The sequence below is a fragment of the Plecotus auritus genome (assembly GCF_963455305.1).
Source record: "Plecotus auritus genome assembly, chromosome: 3".
NCBI lineage: Eukaryota > Metazoa > Chordata > Mammalia > Chiroptera > Vespertilionidae > Plecotus > Plecotus auritus.
The window spans coordinates 19,075,186-19,100,157 of NC_137772.1; the positions used below are offsets into that span (position 1 = coordinate 19,075,186).

Below are 24,972 nucleotides of genomic sequence, written 5' to 3' on the forward strand. Positions count from 1 at the left end.
AAAATATTTTTAATACTAGGCAAATTTAGGTGATTTCCACAAAAACACTGTGAAATATTTTTCAGAAATAAGCCTAGTCAGCGTAGCTCACTGGTTGAGCATCGACCTACGAACCAGGTCACAGGTGGATTCCCGGTCAGGGCATATGCCCGGGTTTTGGGCTCGATCCCCAGTGTGGGGCATGCAGGAGGCAGCCAATTAATGATTCTCTCTTGTCATTGAGGTTTCCATCTCTCTCTTCTTCTCCCTTTCTCTCTAAAATAAAAATATATTTAAAAAAATAAATAATATGCAATGAGCTAAGCCTGGCTCTAAGAGCTTTACATGTTATCTGCTCCTCAACCCAAGAAATAAATACTATTGTCTCTATAGATGAGGAGACTGAGGCTCAGAGAGGGTAAATAACTGGTATAAGATTACCCAGCTGGTGAATGGCAGAGCAGGGGTTCAAATCCTGGAGTCCTAACTCTGAAGCCTCTTCTCTTAACCATTATTGGAGAGAAACCATGATAGATGGTGTTCTATGGTGAAAAAAGAAAATCTGAGATTCTTCTTATTGATTGACTAATTGATTTTAGAGATGAAAGGGGAGAAAGAAACATCAATTTGTTCTTCCATTTATTTATGCATTCATTGGTTGATTCTTTATATGTTCCAAGATTCTTTTTAAATGATAATTTTTTGTAGGAGACAATGTTGACTATCAGTTTTTCTTTTTCTTTAATGTAGCCTCTCTCTTCCTCTACATTTTTCTATAATTTGTAGGAAATACATTCATGACCAATACTAATCTATATTACAACTTTGTGCTATTTGAGGTTACAGGTGCAAAGCTATTACGTTGGAAGGTGGCAACAGTACAGTGGTCCCCCTTATCTGCAGGGAATATGTTCCAAGACAAGCCAGCGGATGCCTGGAATTGCAGAGTACCAAACCCTATAAAGGCTGTTTTTCCTATACACACATACTTGTGATAAAGTTTAATTTATAAATTAGGCACAAAGAGAGTAACAACTAAATAATAAAATAGAACCATTATAATAATATACCTTAAAAAAAGTTGTGTGAATAAGATGTGAGGTGATACAATGCTTTATGTGATGAGACGAAGTGAGGTGAATGATGTAGGCATTGCTGATGTAGCATTAGGCTATTATAGGGGTAACTTGGACACAAGCACTTCGAGAGCACAATAGTTGATCTGATAGCTGAGATGGCTACTAAGTGACTAAAGAGCAGGAGCATCTACAGCATGGAGACATGGATACTGGAATAGGGATGATTCATGTCCTGGGCAGGATGGAGTAGCATGAGATTTCATCACAGGACTCAGAATGGAGCACAACTTAGAACTCATTGTTTATTTCTGTATTTTTTCATTAAGACTTTCAAACCACAGTTGACTGTGGATAACAAACTGCAGAAAGTGAAAACATGGATAAGAGGGCCTACTGAACTTCTGTAAACAATGAGAAGTCTGTATGAGAAATAGTGGTATTATAAAGAACCTTGCTCATACAGGTTGCTCAATGAAATATATTTCTCATGAAGCATATATGAAAATAATTGGAGTCATTTATGAAGATAAAAACAATATGAGGAAAGAAATAAAACAAACATTACTCAATAGTGTTAAAGAGAACCGGAATAATCAAACAATGCTCAGAGAGTTTGGAGTCACACTTTATTCACTGCGGTGGGCTTAGAGAAAATGAATTCAAATTCTAAGCAAAGCTACAAGCAGAACTTCCCTTTTTATTAAAGAGCCAGCCCTATGTGTGCTTAGTGGTTATCTCGCTGCTGGCCTTGAAAACAACACAGTTCTATCCAATTAAAAAATATACCTGGAATGGCATTGAGAGTATGGGCATATCTAGTCTCTGGCCTACAAGGTCAGACAGCTAAGTTTATCTTCCTCATTATTCAAGCAGGCTAAAGCAGGCTAGAAAGCAAAGTTATTTTTTTAGAATAAGAGGCCATCTAAAAAAAAAACACCAAAAAAAAAAACACAGCAGAGAATTCCAAACAGTAGTTTTACAAAACAGGGGTTAGCCTTCTCAATAGCACAATTTCAGTGTTTATTAAGGCAAAGGATAAACACTGAAGAGATAGAACTGTAACTGATTATGAAATTAACACAAAGCAAATTTTATGATGAGAAGGAATCTTTCTGAGAATAGGAAGTTTGCTTTGTTGGAAAACTGAAATACACTTCTAGCAGGAAATGATACATGTGAATAGCTTTTCATTCTTTGATCTCAAATTCATTGTTTTACAAATGTATTTGAAAATATAAAATAGGGAAGATCATAAAAAGCTTTAGAACTAACACTAATATTCCTATTCTGAATCTAAATACGTGGTATTATTTCTGTAACTATTTACAGAACAAAACACCCTCCAAGTTGATGTATGAAATTAACCATCACACACTAGAGTACGAACTTCAAGAGCAGGACTCTTGTCTGCCATGTTTGTGACTACGTTCCCAGCATCTGTAACAATATCTGGGGCACAGTAGTTGCTTCATATTTGTTGTTGATGGAATGAATCAAGTCTATAATATTTGAATTATGGTTCCTCATATAACAATACTATTCCTTGTCTAAATTCACCCTTCCTCTCCTCCTCAATGACATCTAAATACGGCTTCTAAAACTTACCTGTGGAGCCTTGGCCAGGTCACTCAGTTGGTTGGAGCACCGGACCATAGACCAAAAAGGTTGCTGGTTCGATTCCCAGTGGGGGCAGCGAATCAATGTTTCTCAGTGACTGATGTTTCTATCTCTCTCTCCTCCTTCCCATCTCGCTAAAAATCAATAAAAACATATTTTAAAAAAAAGAAATTCGGTCCATTCTCCTTATTCAAGAACTGCCTATCATCACGGAAACATTAACAGCCTTGTTGCTGAAACAACGGAGTCCAGGAGGCACCTGCCCTTTGCAACTCCCAGCCCTAATTGCCTGTAACCATTATACCCATTTTCATTCCTTTTGCATACCCATTCTTACTCCTTTTGCATACTTCCCCATGTAATCATTGTCCTTCCACCCAATATAAGCAGCTGGTTTATAGGGTGAAGGGGTAGTAGAGCAGATTTTTGTGGATTACCTGCTGCTCTCCCATGCTGCCGGCAATATTGGAAGATAAAAATACTCATATCCGATTCAACCCTGCCTCTGCTTGATGGGCTCAGGTAGTGACAGGCAGCCCGGACCCACTCACTGTCCGGTTTCACCTCTGTACACCTCCATTCAAATTTTACACTGCAGTATTTTAACGGCTGGTAGTTCCTTTGCATTGTTTTCTAAACTTGAACTCCCACTCTTCTTGTACCCCCGCCCCCATTCCTAACATTGACAACACAATTTTGTCACGATTTCTTTCAGGAAAGCTTTCGCCCAGGCCTTGGAGTTTCCCTATCAGAGCACTTAGGCACTGTGTTGCATTAATCTGTTTACAGGTCTATCTTTCCACCAAACTGAGTTTGTGAGGACAAATTCAGTAACATACATATTTGAATATCTACGAGTTCTACAGTACCAGGCATACTGTGGGGCTCAATAAATGTTGTCTGAATTGCATTGAAGGGTGAGGTGGGAGGATTGATGGGTCAGAAAACGAAAATTCAAAGCATGAAATCTTAAGTTTTGAGGACCCCCATAGCTTAACTGAGTTGCAGGTCGGCAGAAACGCCAGCGGTGAGCCATGCGATGGCAATGAGGTCATATAACTGTGAGGTCAAGGCATTAACAATAACACCGGTGGGCAAAAATGACAAGCAGGCAGAGCAAGGGGTAGCGAGTCTCCGGGATCTGGAATTAGGTGCTAGTTTCCCTTGTTAGTTTAATTTCACTTTTTCAATCACCGTGTGTCCTCTCTATGCCCTTTCCCACCACCAGCCCCCTCCCCGCAATCACCACACCAGTCTCCACTTTTGAATCATCTTCCCGGGGTCACCAAAGACCACAGGATGCGCCCGGAACCTTGCAGGGGTGGGGAACCTCCAGCCTACGAAATCATTTGGTCTGGCCCTGCCAAGGCATTAGGGATGAGTTAATTAAATATTTGACCAAATATAGCAGGCTAATTTTAAAGTTGATAATTGTGTATACTCCTTGCTCCCCCCAATTATGTTATAAATATCCAAATGGCTCTTGGAAGAAAAAAGGTTTCCCACCCCGGGAGAGAAAAGGCAGGCGCTTCGGAAGAAAGTGGTGCTTAGTAGCTCCGACCCAAAAGCCCACAATCACCCGTTAGGGTCACAAGGCCAAGGGGCCAGGCGGTCTCCCCACGGCGTCCACGGCGCGTCCAATTTCTTTTCCAGCTGATTTTACTCTAAGAGCTCTCTATAGGCCTCCACAGCCTCACGGCGAGGGGAGCCGCCACGTTGCAGTTCTCGCGTGACTTCCACAGCACGCGGCTGGGCGGTGGCTAGGGGGGGCCGTCTCCCCGGACACCACGTGACGTGGGGAGGTGACTCGTGTTTCTCCTGATGTAAAGCGACAGATGAGCTCAAAAACAGGGGCTAAATTCAGCCTGCGCACCGACAGGGCCCTACGCTCTAACACTCTGGCCCAGACCCAACCCTCTAAGGCGAGGGCTCCACTCCGCCTTCCCCGGGGGCGGAACCGGAAGGGGAGGGCCTTTCGCCGCCATGGCAGCCCGAGGGGTCGTGGGCATTTTCCTCCTCTCTGCGCTCCCCCTCTTGTGTCTGGAGCTGCGGCGTGGGATCCCCGACCTGGGTAAGTGTTGGTGTTTCCCTCTGAGCGCCCACACCAGGTAACTTTCCCACGAGTGTGACGTACAAGTACCCGCGTTGACTACGACTCCCAGGCTGCATCGCGCCCCTGTCCCGCTTCCGGCGCCGGGTCCCTCCCCACTCCAGTCTGCAGTCGACGGGGGACACTCGGCGAGAAAATGTCCCTGCAGATCTGGCGTATTTTCGCGTGAAAGGGGACAGACGCAGAAAGCAAAGGGACAAACATAGACACTGCTTTCAGTTGTGTTGAATGTTCCAAAGGAAATCAACAGGGTAATGTGACGTAGGCCTCCTGAGGAATCTAAAGAGATTTGGATGATCAGGACCCACCGCTTTGAAAACCTGGGGCAAAAACATTCCAGACAAAGAACTGTGAGGTGTTGGAGGAAAAGGATGAAGACCACTGGCTGGTTGGGGAGAATATGGGGGAGGAGAGTGGCTGAAGATGCATTCATTAAGCACCTGTTAGAGCACCAGTTACGAGCCTGACACTAAGTGCTCTTTCATTCATTCTCTAATCTGGGTACTCTTTTTAAAAGTATATTTTATTTATTTTTTTACAGAGAGGAAGGGAGAGGATTAGAGAGTTAGGAATATCGATGAGATAGAAACATCAGTCAGCTGCCTACCCTCTATTGGGGATGTGCCCACAACCAAGGTACATGCCCTTGACCGGAATCAAACCTGGGACCCTTCAGCCCGCAGGCTTATGCTCTATCGTTATCCACTGAGCCAAACAAGTTAGGGCTAATCTGGGTACTCTTACCACCCTAATAACAGTTGAGGAAACTGAGATGTAGGGAGTAAGGTGCCCTAAGGTTTTAAACAGGTCACTGGAGTCAGTGTGGAGAATGTTCAGGAAGGAAGCTGTAGTGGAAGCAGTGGGCAGCTTAGGTTTGGAAGTAGGCAAGTAGTGATGATAGCCCAGACGAGGATGATAATTGACGAAATGTGCACAGATTTGGGATATTTACAAGTACAACCAACTGGGTTTGTTGATGGGTAGTTTGGGAAAAGGGAAAGGAGGGATTCAAGGATGACTTACATGTGAGTGGAACAAAGCCAAGTAGTGGTAGTGCCATCAATAAAGGAAAACGGTGGACCTGTGGAACATCAGTCCATTTTTGGACTTAAAGGGGGTCAGTTTAGGTATCTCCTCATTAAACCTGGTTCTAAAGTTAGAGACCATGATGAAACTCAGCTTTAATATTTCCTGTCTTTCCATTCTCCCTCAGCCACCCCTAAGAAGTCAGGTACCCATGAATGTTCCTTGAAATAAAATAATACACTAAGGTTGTGAGTTCAATTCCTGGTCAGACCACATACAAGAAGCAACCAAGAAATGCATGAATAAGTGGAACAACAAATCCACAATTCTCTCTCTTTCCCTTCCTCTCCCTCTTCAAAATCAATTTTAAAAAGTTAAAAAAAATTAAAATGCTTTTTAAAAAATTTACAAAGACCCTCCAGAAGCCTGATTCAACTCAAGATGTATTGAAATCTAACAAGACCTTTATCGAAATGAGATATCCAGATGTCCCCAAAATATGTATACACACTTTAAAGCTGATAGCTCAATTTTGGAAATGAAATGTATTTTAAGAAACACTGCCTTTATAATTATTCATAGTGTGTGTATACCTTTTTTTGAGATGCCCTATAGAAATGTTAAATTCGCACTTACCTATTACAGAATTCACTTTGCTCCTTTATCTCTATAGCGTCCACCTCTTCTCTGCCCATTGGGAATCTTCTACTTTGCACAAATATTTGAGTCACAGGTCAATGAGAAGGTGGTTATTGAGGTTGCAGAAGGATATCTGTTCACACAATCAGCTCTGACCACACTTCTGTACACCTGTTGAAGGCAGAGACCAATCTAATTTGTTTTTGTATTCCCAGCACTTACCATAATCTCTAAATTAATAAAGGTAGGCCAAAAATTATAGAAAATGCAGCTGGGTCCCTAGCAACATCTCCACCTAGTTCCTTTAATTTTCACTTAACTCCTTTTTCCTAGAATTCTCTCTCAAGTTGTGAAATTATGGTCGTTTACTTTTTTAAAAAATAGCATATTTTTAGTGATTTTTAGAAAGGGAGGGAGAGAGAAAGAAACATCAACGTTGATCGGCTGCCTTGATATTGGTTCTGTGATTATCCACTGACAGTATTTAAGTCTTTTTTACCAATCATACATCCCAATGCAGCAGCTACAGGGCTAGTTATGTGTGAAACTGTACTTAAAGATATTGATATTCTTAGCTGGAGCTGCTAATTGAATTTCCAGGGGAGGGTGAGGGAGTAGAATTCCAAGACCCATTCATTTCACTGGGCTGTATTTTTGGACATACATTGAAAAATGATCCCTGTTTTTTTCTACTGTATAAAAGCCTTCATTGCCAATGCATTTTTACTTGTATTCAAGCTAAGTACAAGTAAATTTTAATGCTGGTTCCTCACACTTGTTATCCTTTAAATGACCTGCACATGGGCTCTTGAGAGTAGGTCCAAAAAAATTTTTTTTAACTTTTTTTACCTAAAAAGTGTACATACAAGCTAATTATTTTCTATTCCCATATAACATTTGCAAATTGCTTGCTTGTTAGAACAGAAAGCAATATTATGGAACATAAATCCCATAACTGAGTGGTTTCTTTAAATACCAGTACTTTAGTATGAAATTACTTTTGTAATGGCCAGTTACCCCAGATTTACTTGTTGTATTGAGCAATACCTGAATCAGTAGTTAATGCTGTCAAAAGTTGGAGGGACTGTAATGCAAAAAATATAAATGTAAATATAAATATATATCTGTCTGCATATATAATTCCTTCTTTAATTTTTAGTTTATTCACTAACTACTAGCCACATCACATTGGTAAAATGTTTCCTCTGTACCTCTGCCTGGTAATTTTTTGAGACTTACAAAATTAAACTAAAAATTCCTGGCGGGTAGAAACCATTTGTAACCCAACTTTATAGCTCCATTCCTTCACCATTTAGCAAATTATATTACACAAAGTGGGCACTTGTTACATTTTTTGCTGACTTAATTTTCATCTTGGTTCTTAAAACAATATGTATGACTAAATACTGATTTTTTTTTCTAGGTAAACACATATATAGTAATTTTATATACAAATGGCCAAATTGAGACATAAAGTGCACACACACACACGCAAAAGAGAAATAAAGTACAGTTTCAAAATATAACGGTGAGAAATAAGAAATTGGTGTTTCAGTGGGAATGACTTGGTCTGTGTGTTTGTGTGAATGACTTTATAAATAGAATTAGAATTTGAAAAGATGATAACATCACCATCATTTAATTTTTAAATATATGGATAATTTTATCTCCTTCTCTGGGCAGAAGGGAAACCAGGATTTATGCATTAATGATAGTCCTAATATTTATAATGTAGATAGTCACTTGCATTAAACTTATATTACTGAGACAAAAGATGTTCTAGAATTGTTTTCTGAAAACTTTTTGGTATTGACAAACATGATGAATTTTGGTGCCTAAAAGGATATGAAAAATCATAAGACAGTTGAATAACTTAAATTTTACTGTATTTTTCTAGGACAAATAATTTTCTAATGTGTTATTACTTATTAGTAGTATCAAGAAAAGTGTTTTTAATTTTAATTTTTTTCCTTTATAAGGAATTAAAGATATAATTTTGCTGTGTGGCCGGATTTTCTTACTGCTTGCTCTTCTTACTTTAATTATTTCTGTGACTACCTCATGGCTTAACTCATTTAAACCTTCCCAAGTTCACCTGAAAGGTAAGTTTATTGTTTAGCTACCTTTTTATACTATTCTTTTTTAATTTTTTTATTGTTTAAAGTATTACATATGTCTCCTTTTCCCCCTGATTGACCGCCCCCCGGCCACTCCCACCTCCCAGAACAAGCCCCCACTGCCCCAGTGTCAGTGTCCATTGGTTATACCAATATGCATGCATACAAGTCCTGTGGTTGATCTCTAACCCCTCTCCCCTGCCTTCTCTCTGAGGTTGGACAGTCTGTTCAGTGTCACCTTGTCTCTGGATCTGTTTTTATTCATTAGTTTATGCCGTTCATTATGTCCCACATATGAGTGAGATCATGTGATATTTATCTTACTCTAACTGGCTTATTTCGCTTAGTATAATGCTCTCCAGTTCCATCCATGCTGTTGCAAATGGTAAAAGTTCCTTCTTTTTTACAGCAGCGTAGTATTCCATTGTGTAGATGTACCATAGTTTTTTAATCCACTCATCTGCTGATGGGCACTTAGACTGTTTCCAAATCTTAGCTATTGTAAATTGTGCTGCTATGAACATAGGGGTGCATATTATATCCTTTTGATTGGTGTTTCTGGTTTCTTGGGATATATACCTTTCTAATGAAATGTTTCCTTTATATATTCTAGAACTTTGCACAATAAGAACCATTTTACCATTAATTTGTGCAGTGTAATTTCAAGATAGAGTAATCATTACAACTTGAGGCGTGATTTTTAATGGACTATAAATCCCAACATTTTTATGAGAAATCATATATTTTCCTTATATATTCAAAGCTATATAACTTTTAGGTTTGTACATTGAAAATTCTCATTTTAAATTGTGCAGCTTAACTGCTGTTTGATAGGTACACCTTATAAACTATTATACAAATGTTAAATATATCTATCATTAATCTCTAAAGACTTTTTATCCTAAGTTATTTTTCACTAGAGGCCCAGTGCATGAAAATTCATGCACTGGGGTGGGGGGGAGTACCTCAGCCTGGCCTGCCCCCTCTCACAGTCTGGGAGCCCTCAGGGGCGGAAGGCGACCCGGCGATCAGGGGAAGCCGACGCCCCATCACACCTCTGCTGCTGCCACTGCTGGCAGCGCAAGCCTCGGCTGGCCCTGGTTACCTGCGCCTTGGGCTGGTCCTGGGTGGCTGGGCAGCCGCCATCCGAGGCTTGTCTGTGCCTCAGGTGTTGGCTGGGCAGCTGCCATCCAAGGCTTGCCTGCACCTTAGATAGGATTTCCAAAAATTACTAGCTGATCAAAGGCTTCTAATACTCACAAATTCTCACTTATTAAAAAAAAAACTAAACTAAACTAAGAGCAAGCATAGTTTCCTAAAATTAAGAGCACCTAACTACACATAAGTGAATAAATAAAATGCCAGAATAGAATCCTATCTAATAAAGAGGGAATGTGCTAATTGACCATCATGCCCTCACAAAGATGGCAGCGCCCACCGCCAATAAGGAGGGAATATGCTAATTGACTGCCATGCCCTCAAAGATAGCGGTGCCCGCAGCCACAAGATGGCGGCTCCCAGTCCCCTCAGCCCCGCCGGGGCGGCAGGCGCATGGCCCGGCCGCTCCGTGCCTGCCTCTGGAGTCCCCCAGTCCCCTCAGCCCCCCAGCTGCCCAGGGCCGGCCCGAGGTGCAGGCGAGCCTCGAATGGCAGCTGCCCAACTGCCCAGGGTCGGCCCGAGGCTCAGGTAACTAGGGCTGGCTGAGGCTTGTGCTGCTGGCAGTGGCAGCAGCAGAGGTGTGATGGGGGCGTCGGCTTCCCCTGATCGCCGGGTTGCCTCCTGCCCCTGAGGGCTCCCGGACTGTGAGAGGGGACAGGCCGGGCTGAGGGACCCCCCCTGCAGTGCATGAATTGTCATGCAGCGGGCCTCTAGTTTTTATATAATTCTACGTTTATGTTAAACATGTCTACCATTGTCCCAATTCTTCTACAAGCTTCTTCAGCTGCCTCTCTGAATGCTGGCTCAGGGTGAGCAATTTTCACAAAATCTGCTAAGTTGGCCACCCTGCACAAGGCATGGGAGAGTTTGTCAAAGATGAGCAGGGTCTGTCACGCTTGCAGCGTGGAACACACAAGTGCCACCAGCAAGTCTGTCTTTCTCAAGGTATTCCTTCTGGGCGATACAAAATCCTTCTGGGGTAGTATTAGAAGCCTTTAAAACAATATTGTAGTTTGCCTCAGAACAGATGAATCCTAAAACTTATGCCTACATTGTTATAGCCTATTAGAAGTTTGCCAATAATGAATTTGGGGCATTATGTTTTCTTGTTTATGTAAATGTAAATAAATATAAATGGAGAATGATCAGTGTTTAATGTATAGCCCTTTCAGATTAACTATGAATAAAACCATAATCCTAAAAGTTTATACTATTCAACCCTCACATAAGAAACAATGTGGATGTTTCCTAAACATAGATTTTGGAAATTTTTCTTCTTTTGGTAAATGATTTGATCTCTCATATTTCTAATTACTATATTGGAAAATGGAAATAACTCCCTGTAGCTTCTCTAAGCAACTCTGTATGAAACACATTTTGATATCAGGAGGATATTTGCTGCATATATTAAACTATCAGGTCAACTATTCTACGTTTTATAAATAAGACAGTGTCTTACCTTAAGTTGTACCTTTTTGTTGCTGGGAGTGCAAGTCATTTTGGTACATTTTTAGTGGACAGTTTTGAGACATAATCATCACTGAAGGCTGAAACTGTGTAGAGGGCCTAGTTATTGTCAAATTTTCTTCAAATGAATAAAAAAATAAGTCTACGCACACACTTTTTATCTTTCCTACTGTCATATGCCCGTCATAAGCATTCTTGAAGCCTCCTCACCAGAACTATAACATATAATACTAACACATATTATAATTCTTGTTTCAGAGCAGACTTCTTCTTACTGATTTACTTGCAGATTTCTTAGTTTCAACTGTTGGCATGTATCTCATTTTCATTATTTCAAAATATCTGTTTTTTGAAGGCTTGTCTAAAAAAATTTTAAGATCTACAGACTATTTTCAGAGAAAATAGCATTCAACTTATTGATACTTGGGAATTAAAAAACACTTCTATGTTTTGATGTCTTAGATGAAGAAGAAAAGAATGGGCAAAGGCAAAAACTGGCGAGAAAAAAACAACAAGAGGCACAGGGTGAAAAGGTAAAGCATAATTTTTAGCAAATATATCTAGAAAGAATACAAAAATATCTGGGGCATTTAAAATCTAGGTCTATTGCTGTCTGTGTTCAGATTTTTTAATTTATTGAGGTCAAATTCAATGATTTAAAATTAACCATCCTAAAGGGTACAATTCAGTGGCATTAACAGTCACAATGTAGTGCAACCACTACCTCTATCTAGTTCCAAAACATTTTCTTCGCCTCCAAAGAAAACCCCACCTTTCAGCCAGAACTGCTGTCTTCCATTTAATTCACCAAAATGACTAACACAAAGGAAAGAAGAAAGGCATCTGCTGTATGATCTCAAGACTCAAGGCTTTTTAGAAAACCTGGAGTGGCTCCTTTGGTGATATTGTAGACATCAAGGGATTGGGCACTGTTCAGAATGCCCCACAAATGTTTCCATCTTCCCATTTTTGGTTTTGTTGGTTCTGTTTTTTCCTGGAAGAGTACAACGTCACCCCCATGTGGTGGGCACTGTTGTAAACAAACAAGGGCAAGGTTCTTGCCAAAAGAATTAATGTACCTGTTGAGCATGGTAAGCACTTGAAGAGCCGAGATAGCTTCCTGAAAAGTGGGAAGGAAAATGATTAGAAAAGAAGGAAGCCAAAGAGGAAGGTACCTGGGTTCATCTGAAGTGTGAGCCTGCTCCACTCAGAGAAGCACACTTTGTGAGAACCGATGGGAAGGGGCCTTGCTGCTGGAACCCATTCCCTATGAATTCATGGCATGATAAATGTAAAAAAAAAAGACAGAAAGAAAAGAAAACCCATACCCATTAAGCAGTTACTTCCTCATTCCCCCTCCTTTCATCCTCTGGCAGCCACCAATCTGCTTTCTGTTTGGATGTATTTATCTGTTCTGGATATTGCATATAATGAAATCATACAACATGGCCTTTTGTGTCTGGCTTTTTTCACTTAGCATAATATTTTCCAGTGTTCATCCATAAAGCATGTATCAGAACTTCATTCATTTTTATGGCTGAGTGATTTTCTGTTGCCTGGAACTATCAAAATTTATTCATTCATTCCCTGGTGGACATTTATGCCGGGGTTCTTTTCCCAGCCTTACAAAGGGTTCAGCATTCTGGAGAAAGGGGCTGTGTGTAGATGATTAAGAAGGAGTCCAAGGACGAAAGATATTTTTGAAAGGCATTGGGGGTCAGAGGATCTTCAGCTAAAAGGAACTGAAGACTCTCCCTTGACCAAGGACCCATGCTTTTATTCAACACGATTTATCCTAAGGCAAGGTGGAAATATACACTTCAAAGGGTACGGTATCAAAGGGTAGAATACAGACGCATTATCAGTTTGGGGAATAGCCTACAGCTGTTCAGGTGTTTGGCCAGCAGGAGGCAATAAAATGACCTGAGCTGTCTGGCAGTTAACAATCCTATTCAGGTTTGCGGGAAGTGCCGTTTAGTCGTTTCCAACAGGTAAATTACATATGTAGCTCACCCTTGTTGAGCCGCCCAAGTCTCATCAACCTTTTTATGGAACTCTTGTAATTATTACATGCTGGAATTGTTTCTCGGCACATTTAGGTTGTCTCCTCCATTTGGCTATTGTGAATAGTGCTGCTAGTGTTAACTGTTCGATAGAATTAACCAGTGAATCCATCTGGTCCTGAGTTTTTCTTTGGTGGTTTGTAATTACCGATGGATTCAATCTCTCCTTAGGTCTGCCCTGTTTCTTCTTGAGTCAGTTTTGATAATTTGTATATTTCTAGGAATTTGTCCATTTCATTTTGGTTATCTAAGTATTCTGTTATATTCTTTTTTATTTCTATAAGTTTGGTAGTAATATCCCCATATTCATTTCTGGTGTTATTTTTTCTTAGTCAAGTTACAGGTTTGTTAATTTTACTCATCTTCTCAACTAACCCATTTTTGGTTTTGTTGGTTCTATTGCTTTCTAGAATTCTGTATGTTTTTATCTCTTCTGTAATCTTCATTGTTTGCTTCCTTATTTATTTTAGCTTTAGGTTTAGGTTTTTTATTTCTAGTTTTTTAAAATGTAAAGTTTACTGATTTGAGATCTTTCTTCTTTAATTAGATGTTATATCTGTTACCACTCCTCCATCTGCCCTCACATATAGTGGTTTGGGGATTGTAATATTTATTTCATCAGTAATGAAATTTGCCGTCCAAAAATAGTTTCTACTTTAACATGATCGAACTATCAATTAATGTTCTCCCAAATGAGTTCATGTCTTGGACAAACTGTCCTGACTTTAAGCTCCTAGAAGGAATCTTTGCATCCCCAGCCCTCAGTTTTTGTTGCATTGAAAATACAGTAAAGGATATAGAGGCACTGCCATACAAGCAAAAGTATAGAACATTTGTTTTTATTTGCATTATGTACAAATGCAAATTTTTAGCGAGTGATACAAAGGTGGTAGATGCTGCTTTTTTGGCAAAATTGAGTTAATGTGAAAACACCTTCTAAGTTGGTTCTTACTGACAACTTTATAGACAATGTAAAATCTTAGGAATGTTAATGTATAGTAACAACACCTAATTTACTTTTTTGAACAGGCCAGCAGATACATAGAGAATGTTCTAAAACCTCATCAGGAAATGAAATTGAAAAAACTGGAAGAGCGCTTTTATCGAATGACGGGTGAAACCTGGAAGTTAAGCCATGGTCATAAACTTGGGGTTAGAAAATACTCCATTTTACATTTTAAATTCTATTACTTATGTTTTACATATATTGATTTTTTTTAATTGCAAATGATACTAACCTGTTAATGCAGCCATTTTTAGGATTTTTTATTAGTGGTTATGTATCAATTTTTATTCAGCATATTTGTGTGTTGAGCAGTTAAGTGCCTAAGAACATGTAACTTAGAGCCTGAAAGGCTCTGACATAAGGTAATCTTTAAGAAAACTATTGACTCTATCACTGTGTTTCATATGAGGGAATTCATATTTTTCCTCAAGGAAGATCTCCGAGGTATTATAAGCTCACATTATATTCACTTTGTTTGGCTCTTCTTTTGTAAAGCCAAATTAACCTTTGACTCTTTTTTCTTTTGGCCTCAAATACGAATTTTGTCATTTGCTACTGGAAGTTTATAATTTCGTTTTCTTACAGAGGAAAAAGGATATTCATAAATGAATTACGTTTTAGAATAACTGGCTGTAGATTTTATGTGTAACATTATTTATGTCCCCGAAACTTATTTGCTTTTTGTTTATACTGCACCTGTCACCATGTTGTAAAGAAAATGACTTAGTAAAGGTGAACAGGATTTCTATAGTGAAGCAGAATCAGTTTTTATTCATTGCATAATGGTAAACATATCACTAAACAATCAAGGGTGGGTATTAAAATTAATGCGAAATGCACCTGCTCCATATGGTGATTTCACTTCTGAGTTGAATTTGCCTTTTGTTCAGTTTTGTTAGACATTGATAGCCTTATTTTAGTCTGCCATGTCTTTTTCTGAAATGTTCACAGTGTGAATTAGTCATTCTGTCCCTTGCTTTTACACTGTATCTTCATGGTACTAGTAGTACCATGGCTAGTGGGGACAACAAAAAGTTGTCCTTCAGGGTGGACCTTCAGTGTTATTTATAACTCAAGGCTCTCAGGTCTATCAAAGAACATGAGAATTGGAATGTAGAGCTGAAAGAAAGTATCTATCAGCTGATCCAGCCCCGGAATTTGAAGTGAAGTGGCTTAAGTTTGGTCAGTTAATTGTTCAGCATCAGGATCTCTTGACTTCCATTCCCTATGCTCCTTCCACAACTTCTCTTAGAATAAAGGAATGGGGAAAGCCACCCATCAAAATAGTGGCCATTTTAGTCTGATAATGAGAACTTTTAGAAGGCCAGTAGATATGGAAGAAAGACATTAGTGAGCTAATAAGTATACATTTGAGAATTTGACACTTAAGTGAATTATCTTGCTAAGGAAGAAATTTTAATAATATTAATAAAAATAATCTTTATGATTTCTGGAATAAAATCCTTTGCCTCCTAAAGTGATTAATTCAAATGGAAGCTCAGAGTTTTAATTTGAGGACTAAAACATGTGTACATATAACAAGATACTAGGGCTGCATTCAGCTATGGAAGTTTTGCATCACACACAAGCATGTCAAACTCACGGCCAGTGGCCACATGTGAGTTTGACATGCTTGAGAGACATATTTTTACATATATGTACTATTTTCACAGCTGTTTAAGGCAGCTTCCTTGCACTACCTTGCTTCCTTTACTGAAAGGAGAAAAGGATATCTCCAGGTTTTCTTCTTTCTTCCATCCTACTGAAAACCTTGGGAGTCAAAATGGAAAGGCCTGTCTCAGCCTTGTATCTATCAGACCGAACACCAGCGCTGGATAAGGGTAGTGTCTATAAGATGTTAAGCTCCATGTTTTCCTGTCTATGGAGATAATGCTTTAATTTTCTGGATCTTATAGTGACTTAACTATATTTTCTACTGGAATGCCATCAGGGTAAAAGAAATAACCATTGTGAATACAGTTGATAGGAAGCAACTCTTTAGAAATTGTCCGTTGTTTTTGACTAGGGTGATGAAGATTTGGCGGTTGAAAATGACGGTCAGACATCTTTTGAAACAGCAAACAGAAAAGCAGCAAAGAGACGGAACTTGCCTAAGCCTTCAACCAAGGTTTCACCACCTGCTGAACAGCCCACACAGAAGGAGGTTGGTTACTTAATGCCTGCTCATTGCACTGTCTTATGGTATGGCAGGAACCTTGTTCTGTGGGTGAGGTGGTACACTGAGGGAAGAAGGACTGGCTTTTTAATCCAGATGTTTTCCCACTAATTTACAAAGTGATCGCTTTCATTAAGGGTCACTTTCCCTGCTTAATATTAGTGTTCTGAACCAAACTTAGAAGGAAGCTATGATGAGAAATGATAATAGGTTTAGAAAATACTCAGTTCTTTTTGAGGAAGTAACTTGGTTATGTAGAAATAAAAAATATAATGTTTACTAAGGAAACATCCCTATGGGTAGCTAAGACATGGTTCAGCCATATTTAGTGAGTGGCTGCAGTTAACATGAGTGTGTCATTTTCTTCAGTAGCACTTCTAGGAAATGGGTCAGTGACCATTCACTTTGGAACAGTGCCCAGGTTTATTATTCCATCTTTCCTTTCAAACTTTTCATCCTTAAGTTAAATTTGAAGCTAGCAAAGATTGGAAATAAGTCTGTTTTTACTGCCTCTTAGGGAAAGCTGATAGGTTATCTATGCAATCCTTGAAAGTGGTTTCTAATGTATTGCTTCTCAGTCTGAGGTTTCCTGATCCCTTAATGGAGCTTGAGGGTGAAAATCAGGGCATGGAACTATTTCTTACATTTCAAAAGACCTAATGAACTGGATGGACTAGTTAAAAATTCAAGATTCTTTGCTTTGACTGTCACATGCTTTTGATACCAAAGGAAAACAAATGGTTTATGTAATAAATGCAATTAGTGTTAGATGAAATGTTATAAAACGTGGATTTCTATGGTATAAAACAACAAAACATGTACCTAGAGGTGAAATTGTTGTTAATAAGTATTTTAATGAGAGAAAATGGTCTGAACAACCGGTTTTTAAAGAGATTAACTGAAACAGTGAAGCATTAAGTAAATCATGAAAACAACCAAAGTGAATGGTTGTTAACCAGTCCTGTAGAATTGCCAGTGAAGAAAAATATGCACTCATCTTAAAATATATATATGTATGAACCTAAATTATTTTTGGGTCTTAATGAAATGTGTACAGTTTGGTAGCTGTCATCTTAAAATCCTATTTTTATGATCTTTTGTTAGCACAAGGTTGCTTACCCAAAAATGTTTAATTGAGCTCTCATTCACATTGTAAGCTTACAAGTGAATATGAAAATATTTCATTAAGCTTAGATATATTTAAACTCTATATTGAAAAGTAACTCTTCTCATTGATAATTTTTTTCCTCAAAATGTTTATATTCCTACTAGAGGCCTGGTGCATGAAATTCGTGCACTGGGGGGGGGGGGGGCGCGGTCCCTCAGCCGGGCCTGTGCCCTCGTGCAGTCCGGGAGCCCATAGGGACCAGGCCTAAGCCATCAGTCGGACATCCTTAGTGCTTGCCAGCCATGAGCCCGGATTCTGGCTGAGCAGTGCTCCCCATGTTGTTCCACTGTTTGGCCGATTTGCATATTAGCCTTTGTTATATAGGATTACTAATACTTACTTTTCCTTAGGTTCCAGATTTACCTGAAGAACCCTCTGAAACAGCTGAAGAAGTAAGATTTTCTTTCTTTAAAAATTAAATATATTTTCTGTTTCCTTTAACATCGAGTATATCTTGTCTAAATTTGGGTTTTGAAAGTGAAGATAGCATATGTGTTTCTGTGATTGCACTGTAACTAGTCTTGTTTTTTTTTTTTTAATATATTTTATTGATATTTTACAGAGAGGAAGGGAGAGGGATAGAGAGCTAGAAACATCGATGAGAGAGAAACATCGATCAGCTGCCTCCTGCACACCTCCCACTGGGGATGTGCCCGCAACCAAGGTACATGCCCTTGACCGGAATCGAACCCGGGGCCCTTCAGTCCGCAGGCCGACGCTCTATCCACTGAGCCAAACCGGTTTCGGCACTAGTCTTGTTTTGAATATGGTAATATCAAACACCCCCGCCCCCTCTCATGTCCTGTTATGGAAGCCTGATGTCTAATGAGTGTGTTTTTAGAGCTTAGGCAGAGTTAGAATACACGGCTTTTCTATAGAATTGTACACCTGAAACCTATATAATTTTATAACCAGTGTCACCCCAATAAATTCAGTTGGGGAAAAATATATATATACGGGCTTTTCCAGAACTTCAAGTCAGCAAATGAGTTCTTTTATTAAAAAGATAAAAATAGGCAGATGACTTCAAATTGCAGTTTTCCCCTTAAAAAAGAGAAAGCAAAGAACGCAGCTACTTTTTAGATGTTTGAATGGAAGGATGGTTTGCTGTTTGGGAGGCAGGGTCGGACTGAATCCCACTCTGCATTGAGCTGCTTTCTGCCCAAGTGCTTTGTTATAATCTAAGCTGCCATTCAGCCATTGCCGAGCTTAGTTTTAGACACATATCCAATGCCCTGGAGCACATATCTTTAAAGCCATGAAGTCATTTAGGCAAAGGAGAGCCCTAGTGGTTTTCCATTACTAGAGCTCAGTGACTGTTAGACTCCTTAAAAATCATTTTTTGCAACAGTCAAGAAAGCCATTGGGAGTGTCTCATTTTTGTCAACACATTGGTAACATTTAAGTTTAGTACTTTGGATGTCAGAGGAAAATCCAGAAGTCCTACAGAAATAGAGAGAATGAAGTGTGTAATGCAGGAGAAACATAATGTTGTTTTTTTAAAACACACACACATACACACATTCCTAATTCCTCCCCGTTATACGTGATAAATTCATGCCTATGATATGTCTGTCCTGACACACATTCTCACTTCTTGTTAAGCTCTGGGTTGGTATCCATGACAACAATTTATAATACAGGAGTATTTAAATATAGCTCATGTTTGACAGGGAACACCTTTGATGAATTTACTCTGGCTTTAAAACACATGAAATTGTTTTACACAACAGCAATTTGTCACCAAAGGTGCATGGATTATAGACCTCAGGTTGTCAGTGAATCCTTTTAAATTATACCTTTTTGTGGTTATATGTAAAAGGTCAGTGCTTTTTTCCCCCAGTCTCAGATCTTGTCCCTAAAAAGGTTGAGGAACCTCTACCACAGAGGCAGATGATGTTGCTTTCTTCTTGTAGAGAGTTATTTATAGTCATTCTATTTTGTTTTCTTCTCTATCCTTTTCTAGTACTTGTTAGGGGATATTTTGTGTTACACTCATTAAAGTTTATGTCAGAGTAATGGAATTTTCGAGCTGGAATGAACCTAAATAACTCATCCCATCTCCCTACTTGAGGCTGAAGCCACAGACAGGAGGAGTTTCCGAGGAACCTGCTGGGAGAACTTAGGCCTCTGGCTGTAGCCAGTACTCCCCCCTTATTCACTCTATAAGCAATTCTGTCCCTCTTTCCTTTTTCCTTCTCTGATGTTTGGTCCTCCTTGTTCTGTTTTTGGTTAATAAAGTCAACAAAATCATAGTAAATAATTGTTACCTGAGAATCACATGTAAAATATATGCACTATATATTGTTTTAATTGGTATAAGCAACTTTTATAATAAAGTTTTATTAAGAATATTAAGAATGCTACTTGCCGAAACCGGTTTGGCTCAGTGGATAGAGCATCGGCCTGCAGACTGAAGGGTCCCAGGTTCGATTCCGGTCAAGGGCATGTACCTTGGTTGCGGGCACATACCCAGTGGGAGGTGTGCAGGAGGCAGCTGATCGATGTTTCTCTCTCATCGATGTTTCTAACTCTCTATCCCTCTCACTTCCTCTCTGTAAAAAATCAATAAAATATATTAAAAAAAAAAAAAAAGAATGCTACTAATGTATAGTTAGTTGATACTGCTTGATACTTTTACAATGTATTTTATTCCACACTAATCAAGAAAAGCTAAGTATTGGAATATTTTGATTCTACCAGAATCATCATTGGGAAAAGCATTTTCCATCTGTATATTTGCTACTGCTTTTAGACTTCTAAGAAGTCAGTGCAAAAATTCTTAATTCCCTACCAACCAGTCATAAGCTGTTAGTCTTATTTCCCTGGATGACTTTAAATAAATACGCTTTTATTGATTTCAGAGACAGGAAGGGAGAGGGAGAGAGGGATAAAAAAATCAATGATGAGAGAATCATTGATCAGCTGCCTCCTGCACGCCCCCTACTGGGGATTGAGCCCACAACCCAGGCATGTGCCCTGACCTGGAGTCGAACGGTAACCTGGGTTCATGGGGTCCTGATTTATGATAAGGGAGGGAGGGATGTGAAATATAATTAGTGCAGTTCTTTCTTGAGTAGTACACTCTGATTTTTGTAACACCTGTTACCATATTACCACAGTAACCACTTTCGTTATTGTATGCTATCTTACTTCATTTTAAGAAGTACCTGGGAACCAAATTTTAATGATTGCTGCTACTTCTAATTTATATGTAATTTAAAAATCTGCATTTGTGACAGTGATGTACTTTTTAATTTTGGATTGTATCCTAGGCATTTTATCCATTCATAAGTCAGCCCAGTACACTGTTGGTAATATTAAGAGAAAATGCACAACCAACCTTCACAATACAGAACAGCTGCTAGATTTCAAACAATAATAGTTCATTTCTCTCAAGTTTCATTTAATCATAATGTAAAAAACATTAATTCACTATATTTTAACCCCAGTTTCTCAAAAGCATTTGGCTTTAATTCTGGACCAGATCATGGAACAAACCATCACTGAAAAAGTTAAATCTTATTTCTAAAAATAAGCAAAATTTAGTCTGTGATTCAGTTATCCTGTATTTCTTTGTTTTATTATAAAACTTTTATGTAGAAATAATAACAGCTCAACTGATTTGGATGTGAGTCAAATACCTTATCTACTTGAATGGAAATATTTTCTAATATGGCTTTCCTCAAGGGGGTAGGTACTATTATAAAACCACCATTTCACCCTAGCTGGTTTGGCTCAGTGGATAGAGCATCAGCCTTTGGACTTGGTTTGATTCCGGTCAAGGGCACATGCCTGGGTTGTGGGCTCAACCCCCCAGTGGAGGGTGTGCAGGAGGAAGCCAATCAATGATTCTCTTTCATCATTGATGTTTTTATATCTCTCCCTCTCCCTTCATTTCTAAAATCAATTAAAAACATATTTATACATAAAACACCACCATTTCTATATACTGTGATACTCACATAACTTCAGACTGTAAGAAAGGGTATCCTGACAGTTAAATAATGAACATCAGAAGAAATGACTAATTCATCATCTTTTCTTTTTAGAATGTCCTTTAGTATACTAGCAGTTTGTAAGCTCCTTATAGCTGTTTTACTGACAGTTTTATCAAAGGGAAGGTTACGGGAAAACTCAGTACATGATGCAGATAAAGCAGGACTGCTCCCACAATAGTTCTCCGAGCTCTCAGCACCAGGACCAGCTCTCGGCTTGTCTCCTTTGCTTGGATGGCCTAGGCATGGTGCACAGCCCACAGCAGTAGAGTGGACTGGGAACTTTTTGTTCCCTTCAGTCTAGTGTTTCTCTTGTCTGTAGACTGAGCTGGCACTGGACCTTCCTGGTTGGGTAGGTCACTTTTGAAGCCCAATTGCAGTCTGGAAGTGATCTGGGCAGACAGATTGTGTAGTTTCGGATGTCCTCTCTGGAAGGCTTTCCTCAGTCCATAGGAAGATGCTTTTCAGTTTCAGAATTATTTCTGCTTAGTGAATTTTATATGGACCTCTATGTTGGTCTACTCTCTCAGAGCTAATTCCTGCAAAATCCCCGTGAGTTTTTATAATCACAGATGTTATCATTTTGGAATTGCATAGAGCAGTGGATTGGAATTCTTATCTGAACATTTTTATCCCTAGGTAGTTACTGTAGCTCTCCGATGTCCAAGTGGGAGTGTCCTGAGGAGAAGGTTTCTTAAGTCTTGCAGTTCACAGGTGAGGAAATTCGTATTTTGAGAAATATTTTTATTGAATTTGACAATAGTTTATTCTCATGCAGTGGGAGAGGTTTTACCTGTTACCTGGTACTCTCATCACTTACATGTAGTCCATGTTGAGGATAAAGGGCATTTCTATGTATACTACGTTGCAGAAACTTAGGTAATTAGGCCTGCTGGGTCCTTTTGAACTGTGATTGCTGCAAATTTTTTTCAGTTTTCCATTTTCCCATTTATTTTTTGTCTTTTTGTTGTTGTTACAATTACATTTTCACAGCTTGGTGGGTAAGATGCTTTCAAAGCAGCCAGTATTAACTTTGTTCCCATTATCCATTAGTTCCTGCTTGATTTTGATGTGGCTAAGATTATGATTCAAATCATTTTTCCCCCAAATGCTAACCTTTTGTTCTCAATCTTTTTATTTTTTCATTCTTTTTTTCCCTTGCTTTTTCTCAATCTTTTTATTCAATAACTAGAAGCCCGATGCATGAAGATTCGTGCTAGAATGGGCCTTCCTTTCCCTGGCTACCGGCACCACCTTTCCACTCCAGCCCAGCCCTGGAGCCGCCTCTTTCCGCTCCGGCCCCGCCTTCCCATGGTGCCCAGAGACCCTGAGAGACTGGGGGTGGAGTGGAACGCCTGTGTCGCCCGCCCCCAGTCGCTCAGCGCCTGTGTATGCAAATTAACCTCCATCTTTGTTGGGTTAATTTGCATATCACTCCTGATTGGCTGGTGGGTGTAGCGGAGGTACGGTCAATTTACATGTTTGTCTATTATTAGGTAAGATCTTTCCCTTCACTATGATTGGGGCCTTGCTGTTTGTTAAATGCCTCTGCTGACTTGGGTGCCAGTAGTCCCTGGGCCTTAAACAAAATGTATTAAAGGTTATTTACATCTCAGAATCCATGATATGCTATTTTTCTTTACACTCCAGAAAGTCCCTTTGAAAGGTGTAAACGTTTCAGTATTCCTAGAGGCATGTTTTAACAATGAACAAATTGTAAAATATCATGACCCTGAGGGACACCAGAGTGTACAGTATTGACAACTACTTTTCTTATCTTCTAGGTTTTACTTGACTGGATGATGAAAATTGGGTACCACACATCCCTATACAGCCTTTCCACTTCCTTTCCCAGAATACCTCTGGAAGTTGAGGGAGGCTGTTCACTGCAGGACATAGGAATAACTGTGGACACTATACTCAATGTGGAGGAGAAAGAGCCATGCAACTAGAAATGAAGAATACCTGTTCTACATAAAACCAGTTATGTTGTGACCTTACAGGACAACAAAGGATTCACATTAAAATCATGCCATACCTTGATTGAGTTCAAGGCAGTAAACACTTTAGTGTTAATATCCATCCTATCTAATAACGAGGGAATATGCTAATTGACCCTCACGCCATTGCAAAGATGGCGGTGCCCACAGCCAATAAGGAGGGAATATGCTAATTGACTGCCACCCCCTCAAAGATGACAGCACCCACAGCCACAAGATGGCGGCGCCCGGTCCTCTGAGCCCCGCCAGGCGGGCCCGGCTGCTCTGTGCTCCTGCCTCCGGAGTCCCCCAGTCCCCTCAGCCTCCCAGCCGCCCAGGGCCGGCCTGAAGCACAGGCAAGCCTTGAATGGTGGCTGCCCAGCTGATGCCTGAGGTGCAGTCAAGCCTCAGATGTCAGCTGCCCAGCCGCCCAGGGCTGTCCAAGGCTCAGATAACCAGGGCCAGCTGAGGCTTGCAATACCAGCAGTGGCAGCAGCAGAGGTGTGATGGGGCATCGCCTTCCCCTGATCGCCGGGTCGCCTTCCGCCCCTGAGGGCTCCTGGACTGTGAGAGGGGGCAGGCCAGGCTGAGGGACCCCCCCGCCCCCCTCCAGTGCATGAATTTTCATGCACCAGGCCTCTAGTGGGAATATATGGACATAAAGGGTTAGGAAAGGAGTGCTTTCTACATATAGTGAATCTTATTCTTAGGTATCACCTTTGATCATTTGCAGATCTTAAATTTAAAAAATTTTTTTCAACTACAGTTATTCAATATTATATTAATTTCAGGTGTACAGCATAGTGAGTAGGCATGTGATTAGACATATAACTCAAGCAGCAATCTCCCTAATAAGTCTAATACACCTGACCCCATATGTAGTTATTACAATATTACTGACTATATTCCTTAAGCTGAACTTTATATCCTCATGACTATTTTGTAACTGCCAATTTGTACTTCCTAATCCCTTCACCTTTTCCTCACCCCCAACCCTTCTCCCATCTGGCAACCCTCAGTTTATTCTTTTTATCCATGAATTTGTTTCTGTTTTGTTTGTGTATTTTTTAAGATTCCACATACAAGTAAAATCACATGGTATTTGTCTTTCTCTGTCTAACTTATTTCACTTAGCATAATACCCTCTAGGTCCATCCATGTTGTCACAAATGGTAAGTTTTCATTCGTTTTTATGGCTGAGTAAGATTCCACTGTATATATGTTCCACATCTTATTTATCCAGTCACTTGTCAGCAGTAACTTGAACAGAGACAGAGACGTAAAAATTAAAGAGGCCTTTGGACCCCCAAAATTCAACTGGCAGGAAGCCAGCTGAGGAAAATGGCTATGCTGTAAACCCGTGCTACCTGTCATGTGAAAGAAGTGAAAC

The 24,972-nt window shown here is 39.7% G+C and overlaps 1 protein-coding gene across 2 annotated transcripts; it reads left to right on the forward strand.

The window, feature by feature from the left end:
* The first annotated feature begins 4,447 nt into the window (after window positions 1-4,447).
* On the forward strand, window positions 4,448-24,689 carry UBXN8 (UBX domain protein 8). Of its 2 annotated transcripts, XM_080661735.1 has the most exons (8): window positions 4,448-4,746; window positions 8,430-8,552; window positions 11,655-11,725; window positions 14,285-14,407; window positions 16,288-16,425; window positions 17,956-17,997; window positions 22,243-22,317; window positions 23,388-24,689. In XM_080661735.1, exons 1-8 carry the CDS (start codon window positions 4,659-4,661, stop codon window positions 23,553-23,555), a joined length of 828 nt encoding a protein of 275 aa, XP_080517861.1. In that variant the 5' UTR covers window positions 4,448-4,658; the 3' UTR covers window positions 23,556-24,689. The 2 variants fall into 2 exon arrangements, with proteins under 2 accessions (XP_080517861.1, XP_080517862.1); XM_080661736.1 differs by lacking the exon at window positions 8,430-8,552 and having other exon boundaries at window positions 4,532-4,746.
* The last annotated feature ends 283 nt before the right edge of the window (window positions 24,690-24,972 follow it).

Bases quoted from the DNA above. Each gene is read 5' to 3' on its own strand.
- UBXN8 (XM_080661735.1), top strand. From the start codon at position 4,659: ATGGCAGCCCGAGGGGTCGTGGGCATTTTCCTCCTCTCTGCGCTCCCC. The intron at 11,726-14,284 runs GTAAAGCATAAT...TTTTTTGAACAG, and splicing joins AAGAGGCACAGGGTGAAAAG to GCCAGCAGATACATAGAGAA. The intron at 16,426-17,955 runs GTTGGTTACTTA...ACTTTTCCTTAG, and splicing joins AACAGCCCACACAGAAGGAG to GTTCCAGATTTACCTGAAGA.